The sequence below is a fragment of the Carcharodon carcharias genome, chromosome 8 (genome assembly GCF_017639515.1).
Source record: "Carcharodon carcharias isolate sCarCar2 chromosome 8, sCarCar2.pri, whole genome shotgun sequence".
NCBI lineage: Eukaryota > Metazoa > Chordata > Chondrichthyes > Lamniformes > Lamnidae > Carcharodon > Carcharodon carcharias.
In genome coordinates, this window is record NC_054474.1 from 159,856,330 (window position 1) to 159,869,812 (window position 13,483).

The 13,483-nt window shown below is 42.2% G+C and overlaps 1 protein-coding gene across 7 annotated transcripts in view; it reads right to left on the minus strand.

Moving 5' to 3' along the window:
- Positions 1-13,483, minus strand: part of rapgef1b (Rap guanine nucleotide exchange factor (GEF) 1b) — a 193,752-nt gene that overhangs the window by 16,276 nt on the left and 163,993 nt on the right. For all 7 annotated transcript variants that reach the window (XM_041193425.1, XM_041193426.1, XM_041193421.1 and 4 more), the window contains 5 exons: positions 10,924-11,109; positions 10,438-10,522; positions 9,835-9,929; positions 3,621-3,699; positions 1,353-1,454 (listed from right to left, as the gene is read on the minus strand). In XM_041193425.1, the coding sequence (XP_041049359.1) occupies positions 1,353-1,454; positions 3,621-3,699; positions 9,835-9,929; positions 10,438-10,522; positions 10,924-11,109 (547 nt within the window). The remainder of the gene's footprint in view (positions 1-1,352; positions 1,455-3,620; positions 3,700-9,834; positions 9,930-10,437; positions 10,523-10,923; positions 11,110-13,483) is intronic.

Below are 13,483 nucleotides of genomic sequence, written 5' to 3' on the forward strand. Positions count from 1 at the left end.
TTCCAAAGCACGTCAACTAAGCAGAATGGTGTGGACAGCTGGAGGCTATACTGGCCTAAGTGTAAGTGGTTTTGATGCAACCTTGAATCCACATAAAAGCAAAACTAAAAATCAAGCAACTTTTTAGAGGATTTAAGAGTTGGTGCAGATGTGTGAATTCAGAGGATGACCCATGGCTGCAGACTTCTTTCATCTCAAGGATCATATTTTTACACCTGGCAATAGTCTAGAAAATAGCTATTTTTTTTAAACCTATTTACGTATTTTAAGAAATTAAATCCATTTTGCTGTTGCAACACAGAAAATTTGTGGTGTGGTAAAACAAAAGTCCGTGGGAATCAATTTTTTTTTTAAGAAACTTTACAATTTTCCAGTTACATTTAAAGATCAAGAAATATCACTGCCATTCCCACCAGAATTGCTAGCTTTTCTTTTTGATTCAGAATGACCGGCTGTACATGTCCTAGACTATTTCTATTTCAGATTTCCAGCATTCACGGTTTCTTCCCAACTTCAAAAGAACTGTTTAATTTAGTGGTGGTGAAAAGCGACACATGGCTGAGATTGAGACACCGTTCAGTAGAGGGAACTAAACTCTTGGCTGAAAAACATTTCTGTATAATTTGCATGTATTTTAAGCTGCATACAACTGTGGCAACAGATGTAGATGGAACTCTGCAGCTTTATTTATAGCAAATAAAGTTGGTGTACTGGAAGTAACTCTTTTAATCACCACACTGCATTTACAGAAAATGCTCTTGCTATTATTAGAGTTCTAGCTTTCCATGGTTAGGCTTATTGCTTCAATTTATCTTTCAGGAATTGTGTTCCTCTAAGTGAAGGATGAGTGTGTGGAACTTTTTATCCCTTTGCATTCAGTGTTAATATTAACCAACCACTCTCAACTGCTATGTATTATGGGATGGACACTAGTCAAGTGCCTTTACCATACCCTGATCATGTGCATCAACATCAACTCTGGGATAAACAGCATCCTTCATTTCATCTGACACTTCCATCATCAGCTATCCATGGGATGTTGCAATTAGTAAATTATCCATTCATTTCCAAAGAATTCCTTTTTTTAAAAAAAAATCTGATTTCTTGATTGAAATACACATGCAACTATGCACTCATGAAATGCCATACAAATATGATACTCTGGCAGCCACATAAAATTAGGATGACAACATGTACCTAAATATAGTTTACTGCTGCCCTGAAGGCATTTTGCTCAAATTTATGGATAAGCCTGTCATTGCAAGGATTGAAGCTGAACATTTTGTTACATACTCATTTGCTAAATTGAATTAAAGCACAAAAAAGCCCGAAGGGGGCAGGAACGGCCTTACCTCCGAAGTCTGCTTCTGCCATTCCAACCTACGGATGGGTGCCGAGTCTAATGCAGACAATATAGCCAGGTATGAATTAAAATTATTCAGTTTGCGCAAGTGCTGAAAGAAAAAAGAGAATGTTTGAATTTCAGCACACGCTGCAAGGATTTGAAAGCTGCACAGCTAAATAGGTATTTCTGTAAAGCCATAGACTTGTTTTTCCCTTTCTCCTCTTCCAACTCCCCACCTCCAGCTAAGGATATTTCCTTCCTTTCAGTGCAAAAGATACCCAGGGCCCCAGCTATGCCCGTCTCTTTATGGGGTATGTGGAACACTCCTTGTTCCAGTCCTACTCCGGCCCCCTTCCACAACTCTTTCTCCGGTACATCGATGATTACTTCGGTGCCACTTCATGCTCTCATCGGGACTTGGAAAAATTTATTAATTTTGCTTCCAATCTCCACCCCTCCATCATTTTCACGTGGTCCATCTCTGACACTTCCCTTCCCTTCCTTGATCTCTCTGTCTCAATCTCTGGTGATAGACTGTCCACCAATATCCATTACAAACCCACCGACTCCCACAGCTATCTCGACTACAGCTCCTCACACCCCGCTTCCTGTAAGGACTCCATCCCATTCTCTCAGCTCCTTCGCCTCCGTCGCATCTGTTCCGATGATGCTACCTTCAAAAACAGTTCCTCTGACATGTCCTCCTTCTTCCTCAACCGAGGTTTTCCACCCACGGTCGTTGACAGGGCCCTCAACCGTGTCCGGCCCATCTCCCGCGCATCCGCCCTCACGCCTTCTCCTCCCTCCCAGAAACATGATAGGGTCCCCCTTGTCTTCACTTATCACCCCACCAGCCTCCGCATTCAAAGGATCATCCTCCGCCATTTCCGCCAACTCCAGCATGATGCCACCACCAAACACATCTTCCCTTCACCCCCCCTATCGGCATTCCATAGGGATCGCTCCCTCCGGGACACCCTGGTCCACTCCTCCATCATCCCCTACTCCTCAACCCCCTCCTATGGCACAACCCCATGCCCACGCAAAAGATGCAATACCTGCCCCTTCACTTCCTCTCTCCTCACCTTCCAAGGACCCAAACACTCGTTTCAAGTGAAGCAGCATTTCACTTGCATTTCCCCCAACTTAGTCTACTGCATTCGTTGCTCCCAATGTGGTCTCCTCTACATTGGAGAGACTAAACGTAAACTGGGCGACCGCTTTGCAGAACACCTGCGGTCTGTCCGCAAGAATGACCCAAACCTCCCTGTCGCTTGCCATTTTAACACTCCACCCTGCTCTCTTGCCCACATGTCTGTCCTTGGCTTGCTGCATTGTTCCAGTGAAGCCCAACGCAAACTGGAGGAACAACACCTCATCTTCCGACTAGGCACTTTACAGCCATCCGGACTGAATATTGAATTCAACAACTTTAGGTCGTGAGCTCCCTCCCCCATCCCCACCCCCTTTCTGTTTCCCCCTTCCTTTTTTTTTTCCAATAAATTATATAGATTTTCCTTTTCCCACCTATTTCCATTATAAAAAGAGAAAAAGAAAAAAAAAATATTTATTTATTTTATTTTTTTACATCTTTTATGCTCTCCCCACCCCCACTAGAGCTATACCTTGAGTGCCCTACCATCCATTCTTAATTAGCACATTCGTTTAGATAATATCACCAACTTTAACACCTATGTGTTCTTTTGTATTATTGTTGTTGACATCTTTTGATGATCTGCTTCTATCACTGCTTGTTTGTCCCTACAACCACACCCCCACTCCACCTCTCTCTCTCTCTCCGCCCCCCACACACACACCCTAAACCAGCTTATATTTCAACTCTTTCTTGGACTCAAGTTCTGTGGAAGGGTCATGAGGACTCGAAACGTCAACTCTTTTCTTCTCCGCCGATGCTGCCAGACCTGCTGAGTTTTTTCCAGGTAATTCTGTTTTTGTTCTGATTTGTTTCATGCTCTCCGTCTAGCTGGAAACTTGCATTAGCACTGATTACTTATTCTTCAAAGTAAAACAAGTCACAGAGTCAACATGCATTAAAAAAGGCAGTCTCTCCTACACACATTTAATTCACATGTGTAAAATTGCACCATATTTTGGATTGGCTCTTGAACAGTTGCGCATCATCACCCAAGTTGCAAGATTCTGATATTTGTAATCACATTATTTTATAAAATGCTGCAACTCTCAGTATTAATGATCTTGACAGCAGTGGCTTGTTACAACAAATATGGTTTAAACCCTGTCCCAGGTCACAGACCTTCATAATTTTGATGAACTTTAAGAGCAGCCGTTCCCGATCTTGTGCTTTCTCCTGTTGAATAATTATTGACCGCACCCTGGAAGACACCAAGAGAATTTAACAATTGAAAAAGCAATATCATAATTCAGGGCAGAGCAACAATCAGCTTGTGGCTCCTTTTATCAGCTTTCAAATTGCATAAAGAGGCAGGTGGAGTTGTGGAAGTAATCACTAAAGTCACATTTGTAGCACCCACCGCAAAAACAAAAATTGACATAACTCCTTGGGAAAGTGCATAGTGTGGTGTGTTGCTGAGCTATACAGAGCAGAATGTCCCAGACCCAATCACTGGCGATAAGTCAATTAGCTAATCTTAACTGCTAGTGCACCAAGGCTGACCTCAGTTCCCCTTGGATGATTTGGTGGAAAGTGAAAAAAAACAGCTTTTCCCAAATACCACCAAGGGACCCTGGCAGGAAAATGCCTGCGTACCGACACTAAGTGAAGATGGATCAGGGTCAGCTGCAATGTCTTCTGGCTAAATTGCCTTGTTGATACTCAATGATGAATGTTACCTGATCGAGCAGTTGACATCCATGAAATTGCAGTCCAACAAGCAAGCATTTTCAAAATAAAACTAGGGGAGAAGATGAAAGATAGTTATGGCGAGGGGCTGTGCCTCTCCTAATAGCAGTGCTGTGGAATGAGCAGCATATGGGTTTTCTTGTCACAGTTCTCAATAAGAATAAATCGTTGATCCCAAACATCCTATGGGAAAGTAATGATTTGAATATCAGGCACTTCCCCCAGAAAGGAAGAGTGCATGCACATAAGGTCAATCACCATAGGTCTCTTTTTATTTATTACATATGCAAGCAATATGGTTTAGTCAGTTCGTGATTCATCTCTTCAACTCACCCTCCCCCATAGTACGGGGCTCAGACTTTACAGAATTTAAAAAATTTAAAGCACAACGGGAACCATTCGACACCAAAATCATCTCTCTGAAAGTTCTTCTCTCTTCTCACACACTCAAATTTCTTGGTCTGAAGATCCATCCCATCCTTTTCATCTTGTGTTTTAACATGATTTAGCACGAAGATGACTGTCTCAATTTCTCTACTCCCCTCATTCACTCTAATGTAGCCCATCTGAGGGCAGCACTCTATTCTCCCAGGGCCAATCCTGATGTAAACTTGCTGATAAGGGCAGCACTGCTGTTGTTTGGTGAACTGACCTCTCCCTAAAGGCAGCCGAATGCCAACTCTCCAATACAGCTTCCTACATTTTGAAGATGACCCCACCCACCAAACATCAAGCCATCATTTCCCAGACCAATGACCTCATCTCCTTTGGAGATTCCCCACCCCATCACCTCCACAGTCTCCAAACTCAGTCCCTTTAACAATACAGTCCACATATTCCCCCTTACCAAGATCTATAAATAGGATTGCCCTGGTAGACCCATTGTTTCAGTCTGTTCTTGCCCCACTGAACTTAATTCTAATCTGATTTATTTTTTCTCATTGTCCAGCCTCTACCTACCTACTCCGACTCTTCTGCCACCTTCCCCAATTTAAGTTTCCAGCTTCCTGACGCTAGCCGCCTCCTTTTCACCATGGATGTCCTGTTCCTCAACACCTTCATCCCTCACCAGGTCAGCCTGAGGACCTCTGTTTCTTCCGGACTGAGACCCAATCAACCCCCTACCACCACCCTTCTGCGCATAACAGAACTTGTTCTTACTGTGAACTACTACTCCTTTAACTCCATTCAATATGTCTAAATAAAAAGATGTTACTAGGGAAACCTGTACAAGTTCTAGTTATGCCTGTCTTTTCATGGGATTGACGGAACATTCATTGTTCCAGTCTGACTCAGGCCCCTACCCTTACTACTTTTTCTAGTATCCATGATTATATCGATGTTGCTTTCTGCTTCCATCCCGAACTGGAAAATTTCATCTTTACTTCCAATTTCTAACTATCCCTTGCCCCGTGGTCTTTCTCGATTTCTCCATCTCATTTTCTGGGGTTAGGCTGCCAACCTATAACTACAAGCTCAGTAACTCCCACAGCTACTTCAAAAACACCTCCTCACACCCTGCATCCTATAAGGAATATTTCATTTTCTAGTTTCTTCGTCTCCGTCGCATCTGTTTTCTGACTACGTCGCCTTCTAGTGTTTCAGATGTGTTTTCATCCACGTCCAAACTATTTTCCGCACTTCTTCCCTTATCCATTCCCCACCCCTCTCCCCAAACCATGATAGGGCTTCTGTTGCCCTCACATTCCACTCCACCAGCCTCTAATGCATCGTCACCACCAAAAACATCATCTCCTCTCTCTTTGCCTTTTAGCATTCCAAAGGAAGCATTACCTCTGCAAAGCCCTGGTCCACTCTTCAATTACCTGCTCCCTCTTCCCTAGAGTGCTGCCCTATTTAAGTGCAGGGGGTGCAAAAGCTGCTATTTGACATACTCGCTTCCCACGATCCATTTAGTGTATTGTATGCATTGCTCATGATGCTGTCTCCTCTAAATTGGAAGACCTAACGCAGATTGGGTGGTTAATTTGCTAAACACCTCCACTCAGTCTGCAAGCGTAACCCCGAGCTTCCAGTTATTTGCCATTTTAATTTTTTGTCCCACTCCCACTTATCTGTCCTCAGCCTCCTAAACTATTCTAATGAAGATCAATGGAAGCTCGAGGAACAGCACCTACCTTTCGATTAGGCACTTTTGCAACTTTCCAAACTCAACCTCAAGTTGTAAAAGTTCAGATCAAATCCCCTTGCAATAAAGGCTAACATAGCATTTGTCTTTCTAATTGGTTATTGCACCTACATGTTAGCTTTCAGTGACTTATGAACACCACTACTCGGGTCCATTTTGATGACATCACTTCCCAATCTCTCTCCATTTAAGAAATACACTGAATTTCTGGTTTTCCTACCAAAGTGGATAACTTCCCATTTTTCCACATTATATTCCATCTGCCATGTTCTTGCCCACTAAGCCTGTCTAAATCCCCTCGAGACCTCTTTGCATCCTCCTCACAACTCTCATTCCCACCAAGTTTTGTCTCATCAGCAAACTCGGAAATATTATATTTGGTCCCCGCATCTAAATCATAGATATAGATTGTGAATAGCTGGGGCCCAAGCACTGATCCTTGCGGTAGCCCACCAGTCACAGCCTGCCAACCTGAGAATGATCCTTTTATCTTTACTCTGTTTTCTGTCTATTAACAAATCCTTAATCCATGCCAGTATATTGCCCCCAATCCCAAATGATCTAAATTTTGCTTACTAACCTCATGTTGGACATTGTCGAAAGCCTTCTGAAAATCAAAACACACCACACTCACTGGTTCTCCCTTATCCATCCTGTCAGTAACATCCTCAAAAAAACTCCAGCAGGTTTGTCAAACATGAATTCCCTTTCATAAATCCACGTTGCTCTGTCCAATCCTACCATTATTTTCCAAGTGCCAAGTTATCACATCCTTTATAATGGACTCTAGCATTTTCCTTACTCTCCCTCCTGGCAATAGTGGGGTTACACTTGCTACCTTCTAATTCACAGGCGCCATTCCAGAATCTGCAGAATTTTGAAAGATGATCACCAATGCATCCACTATCTCCACAGCCACCTTTTTCAACTCTCTGGGATATAGCTCATCAGATCCAGGGGATTTATCAACTTTCAATCCCATTAATTTCTCCAACATTACTTTTTTTTTTTACTAATACTAATTTTCTTCAGGTCCTCAATCTCACTAGCCCCTTGGCTCCCCAATATTTCAGGGAGGTTTTTTATATCTTCCGCCATAAAGACAAAGTATTTGTTTAGTTTCTCTGCCATTTCTTTATTACCCATTATAAATTCTCCATTCTCTGCCTGTAATGGGCCCACGTTCATCTTCACTAGTCTTTTCCTCTTTACATACCTGTAGAAGCTTTTACAGTCTTAGTCTCGCTAGTTTACTTTCATATTGTACCTTCTCTTTATCAATTTCTCGGTTCTCCTTTGCTGAATTTTAAAATGCTCCCAATCCTCAGGCTTACTACTTTTCTTAGCAACTTTTTATGCCTCTTCCTTTGATCTAAGAGAATCTTTAAATGCTAGCCATTGCCTTCCTACCACCTTTTAAAGCAGTTCCCCAATCTACCTCAGCTAACTTGCCCCTCATACCTTCGTAATTCTTTGTTTAGGTTAAAGATCTTCATTTCAGACTGGATGTGGCAGGACTGCAGAGCTTAGATCTGACCCGTTGGTTGTGGGATCGCTTAGCTCTGTCTGTTACTTTGTTATGTTGTTTGGCACGTCATGGTGGTGGTGGGTAATTGAACAACTGACTGGAGGAGGGAACTCCACAAATATCCCCATCCTCAATGATGGGGGAGCCCAGCTTGTCAGTGCAAAAGATAAGGCTGAAGCATTCACAACAATCTTCAGCCAGAAGTGCCAAGTGGAGGTCCCCAGCATCACAGATACCAATCTTCAACCAGTTCGATTCACTTCATGTGATATCAAGAAACGGCTGAAGGCACCGGATACTGCAAAGACTATGGGCCCTGACAATATTCCGGCAATAGTACTGAAGACTTGTACTCCAGAACTTGCTGCTCCCCTAGCCAAGCTATTCCAAAACAGCTACAATACTGGCATCTACCTGACAAATGTGGAAAATTGCCCAGTTGCGTCCTGTACACAAAAAGCAGAACAAATCAACCCAGCCAACAGTCTACTCTCGATCATCAATAAAATGACGGAAGGGGTCACCAACAGTAAAAATCAAGCAGAACTTGCTCAGCAATGACCTGGTCACTGATGTTCAGTTTGGGTTCCACTAGGGTCGCTTACCTTCTGACTTCTTTAGGGCCTTGTTTCAAACATGGACAAAAGTGCTGAACTCAAGAGGTGAGGTGAGTATGACTGCCCTGGATATCAAGGAAGCATTTGATAGAGCGTGGCATCAAGGAGCCCTAGCAAAACCAGAGTCATGGGGAATCACAGGGAAAACTCTCTGCTGGTTGGAATCATACCTAACACAAAGGAAGATGGTTGTAGCTGCTGGAGGTCTTTCATCTCAGTTCCAGGACATTACTGCAGGAGTTCCTCAGGGTAGTGTCCTAAGCCCAATTATCTTCAGCTGCTTCATTAATGAACTTCCTTCCATCATAAGGCAGAAGTGGGAATGTTCGCCGATGATTGCACAATGTTCAGCAACATTCATGACTCCTTATATACTGAAGCAGTCCATGTCCAAATGCAGCAAGACCTGGACAATATCTAGGCTTGGGCTCACAAGTGGCAAGTAACATGCATGGCACACAAATGCCAGGCAATGACCATCTCCAATAAGAGAGAATCTAACCGTCACCCCTTGATATTCAATGGCATTAACATCACTAAAATCGCCACTATTAACAACCTGGGGACTATTTTTGACCAGAAACTGAATTTGACAAGCCATATAAATACAGGTGAGGGGCTGGGAATTCTATTGCGAGTAACACACCTCCTGACTCCCCAAAGCCTGTCCACCATCTACAAGGCATAAGTCAGGAGCGCGATGGAATATTCTCCACTTGCATGGATGAGTGCAGCTCCAATGACACGAAGCTTAACACCATCCAGGACAACGCAACCCACTTGATTGGCACCCCATCCACAAACATTCACTCCCTCCACCACCGACAAACAGTGGCAGCATTGTATACCACCTACAAGGTCCTTAGGCAACATCTTCCAAACCCACGACTGCTACCACCTAGAACAAGGGCAGCAGATACATGGAAACAGCACCACCTGCAAGTTCCCCTCCAAGACACTGACCATCCTGACCTGGAAATATACCACTGTTCTTTCACAGTCGATGGGACAAAATCCTGGAACTCACTCCCCAACAGCACTGTGGGTGTACCTACACCGCAGGGACTCAGTAGTTTAAGGTGGCAGCTCACCACCGCCTTCTCAAGGGCAATTAGGGATGGGCAATAAATACTGGCCTAACCAGCAACACCTATGTCCCATCAAAGAATAAGAAAGAACAAGGTAACTTTCTGCATTGCGCTCAAGTTGGGCCAGTTTTATGCATACAGGTCTCAGGAGATTACGACGCTACGAAATACTTCAACAAAGCCACCACTCAGTTGTCTTCAAGAAAATCACATTTTTGGTTCAGGCTGTTCAGATAACTAAAGAGAAATAATGCCTTGTCCTCACCAGTAGGACATGTTGTTGAAGTGCTCTGTAAATTCCGTTAGGTTTGGACTCTTCTCTTCATTCTGTTCTTTAGCCCAGAGTAAAACCTCAGGTATCTGTCATTAAATGATCGAAAAAGGAAACCAAATTATTTGCTAGACTTGCAGCATTAGATCAGAACCATGAAGTACCCTTGGTTTCAAAAATGTGGCACAAAGGAACTACCAGTGGAATATTGTTGTACATTTCATTTTTGGGTGTCTCCCACTGGAAGTGTTTTGACTTCAAGTGTTTTCAACATTATACCCTCTCTCTACAAACCAAGACCATATTAGTATCAATTATATTCATGAGTCAGTTGTTTGTACTGCTCTTTTTTTACAAGCAGAGACTGTTTGACTGCAGGCATCTATTAAGACTCATTTCTGTTGATCTGATCTTATTCTTCTACTCAATTGAACCCTTGACTTGCAATCAGTCAAACAGACTTATTGTTTCTTCAGCAGTTTAGATAAATGGAACAGTTCTGGTTTTATTTGACAGCTAATCCCATGTCAACTCAACCCATTAAAATATACTAATCTGTTGAGGCTGTCACAGAAATATTACCTTTCAGATAATTACCTCTATTTTGTAGAACAAGTCAGCATCCAACAGTGTCAACTGCTCAGCAATCTCGTGACTATGAAAGTCATGAAGGGTTCCAGGCCTGCATGAGGAACAAAAAGACATTAATGCCAAGGGTTACAGGAAGTCATAGGGACATGAAAAATTCTGCTTTCATTCACCAGATTTCCCCCATTTTCCCCAACAAAAATATTTTTGATGCTGCCCATTTCCATCTGGTTATTTAATTTTTGCTAATCAGCACTTCCAGTAACTTATAAACAAGCATTACGGAGGTCTGTAGCCTCATTTTTCGCAGTTTTGTTTAATGCCTTTCAGGCATATTGTCTCCACACATTTTGCACATTCTCTTACACTCCTTGCTTAACAGGTAGATACTTATTCATTTCTGCCCTTAATATTGACACATTTACAACTCTTTTCAGTATAACCCAGAAAACAGTACAAAATTCATTATTTATAAAGTGTGCATACAACTCTTACCTAGCTGCTACCCCTCGTGCAGCCAATGGCTTCATCAAACTAGCGAATTTCACAGTTTTCTTCTGATCTACTTTATCCAGAATATTTTTTCGCAGAACCCGGGCCAGGCTCAGCTCACCACTACACACTAAACGGAACACAAGTTCCGTCAGCAACTTCAGGATGTCATCTGATAGCTCTACCAAACTGGAAAACAATGCACCAAAAAGAAATTGATCAGATGGTTATTATCAAGTACAGCATAAACACCACAGCAGTTCAGTGGGGCAAAACTCATTGTAGTCCAGAGCAGTTTGAATATTTGCCATTTTCAACAGTTAGAAAGCAGACTTCTGAAAAACATACAGGAAGATTAAATAGAAATGTGCAAATATTAAAAACAGCATGGCAGGGATACTTCTACATTGTAAATTTGCTATTCCAATATCGAAGGTGCAACATAAATCACTAGTTGCCAGTCAAGTGCTCCCTTAACTGAGAAATTAATTGAAGATTGTCACCATAACTTCATGTCACAAACACACACAATTGTTATGAGGTTTATACGCGATTTGCTCACCATTTCCTGAGCTAACTTTGCATCCTTCCTCAAAGATAAATGGTAAGCATTTCCTACAAAAAAAAAAGTGACTACACCTCAAGAGTACTGCATTGCCGTAAAGCACTTTGGGACGTCCTGAGGTCATGAAAGGTGCCATATAAATCCAAGTCTTTCTTTCATAAACAGAAAATTTCACTATGATAAACCGAAAAGGGCAACCAGGGGAAGGATCTGAAGTAAAGGTAATATTTGATCTCATCTGGAGCTACTTTCTCCTTCTGGTGAAGAGTCATATGGACTCGAAATGTTAACTGTATTCCTCTCCGTAGATGCTGTCAGACCTGAATTTTTCCAGGTATTTTTGTTTTTGTTTCTCCTTCTATCCTCACTTCCCTAATCCTCCCTGCATTATTGCTAAGAAAGGAATCCTTCAAGTCAGAACTGCTATGAGTTACTAACCTGTGTCAGCTGCTAACCTGTGACTAGAGCAAAGGGAATTAAAAAAGGATTATTTTTAAATTGGGGGAGGAAATGTTACACATTTCTATTGGTAATTATAATTTTCCTGTCATCTATACTTGCATCTTGACCTCACCTCATAGTAACTAATCCATCACTGAAAGAATGGGTTTACTGAACCAGACGTAAAACTACATTACCAAAATTTTTTTTTTTCAATTTATTCCTTCTACCACCCATGTACAACAATGTTCACCATATTATTTAGCCCACAATCTTCTAAAGGCAAGTACTACATAAGATCTCCATCCATAAACATATTCATGTAAAATTGCTCCCTGGTCTAGAATCTACACATTTCTCAAATTCTACAAATTAAAGACTTTTGGCAAATGTACTCTATGAAGTATGCATGCTTCAAAACTAGAAATGACATTCAGTATACGGAAAGGTTAAAGCTGTTTACTGAGAACAGGATCTTGTTCAGTGCTAATCAAAATGGCCCAAGCCATTACATTAGGAACCACTACAGATGTTTAACTGCCCTTACCTTACATAATTCATTCAAAACACTCATAAAACAGCACTCAATACATTTAATCCATTAATGCAAATTTGCAAGTGAAGCTAGTGACACCAGCTGTCATGAACAAAACTTTGGAATGTGGGGGAGGGGTGGGAGGAACTCTCATCCTACTGCTTTGTAATGAAACATATTGGAGGTCCAAAGCAATTAGTTTCCCCTCTTTGAAGTACTTTGTTAATTCATGTAAAGTTGGTACGTGCTTAACGAACCTCTCACTAAGAGAAGGCAGCAATCTACTCCTAGGCTGCATAACTAGACAGTTTGAATGGTGGTGCCCTGAAAAGGTGATCAGTGTCATTCGCTCATTTTACAATGGCATGATGGCCAATGTGATACAAAGTGATACATCATCAGAGGCTTTTCCTATCACCAACCACACTAAGCAAGGCTGTGCATTGGCTCCAGCTCTCTGCCATATATTTCTCCACACTCCATGTACACACTAAACATTCTTGACACAGGAGTACACATTCAATTCAGGACCGACTTCAACTCACAAAGGCTCAAGGCTTGCACGAAGGTAACTGAACAGCTACTGAGTGAACTATTATCCACGGACAACTGCGCTCTCATTGTGCATACTCTGGAGGACAGTCAGCTGCTTGTTGATCACTCTGCCCTAGCCTCAGAACACTTTGGCCTGACAACAAGTCTGAGGATGACAGATCTTATATCAATCCACTCTGGCCACATACTCTAAGACCACACGGCCACAATCAACAACACATCCCTCCATTCAGCACGAAAGTTTTGCTACCTTGGGGTATCCTCTCCAATAACAGTACGCTAGGTGACAAAGTCAATCATTGCCTGGCAAAAATAAGCTCAGCGTTTGGCAGGCTCACTCTCAGACTTTGAAAATGGCATGGAGTTTGTCTCAGAACAAAGATCAAGTTTAGCAGTCAGCGATTCCATCACTTCTTTATGGGTGTTCAGACTTGGGACAACATACCTGCATCATATAAAGCTACTAG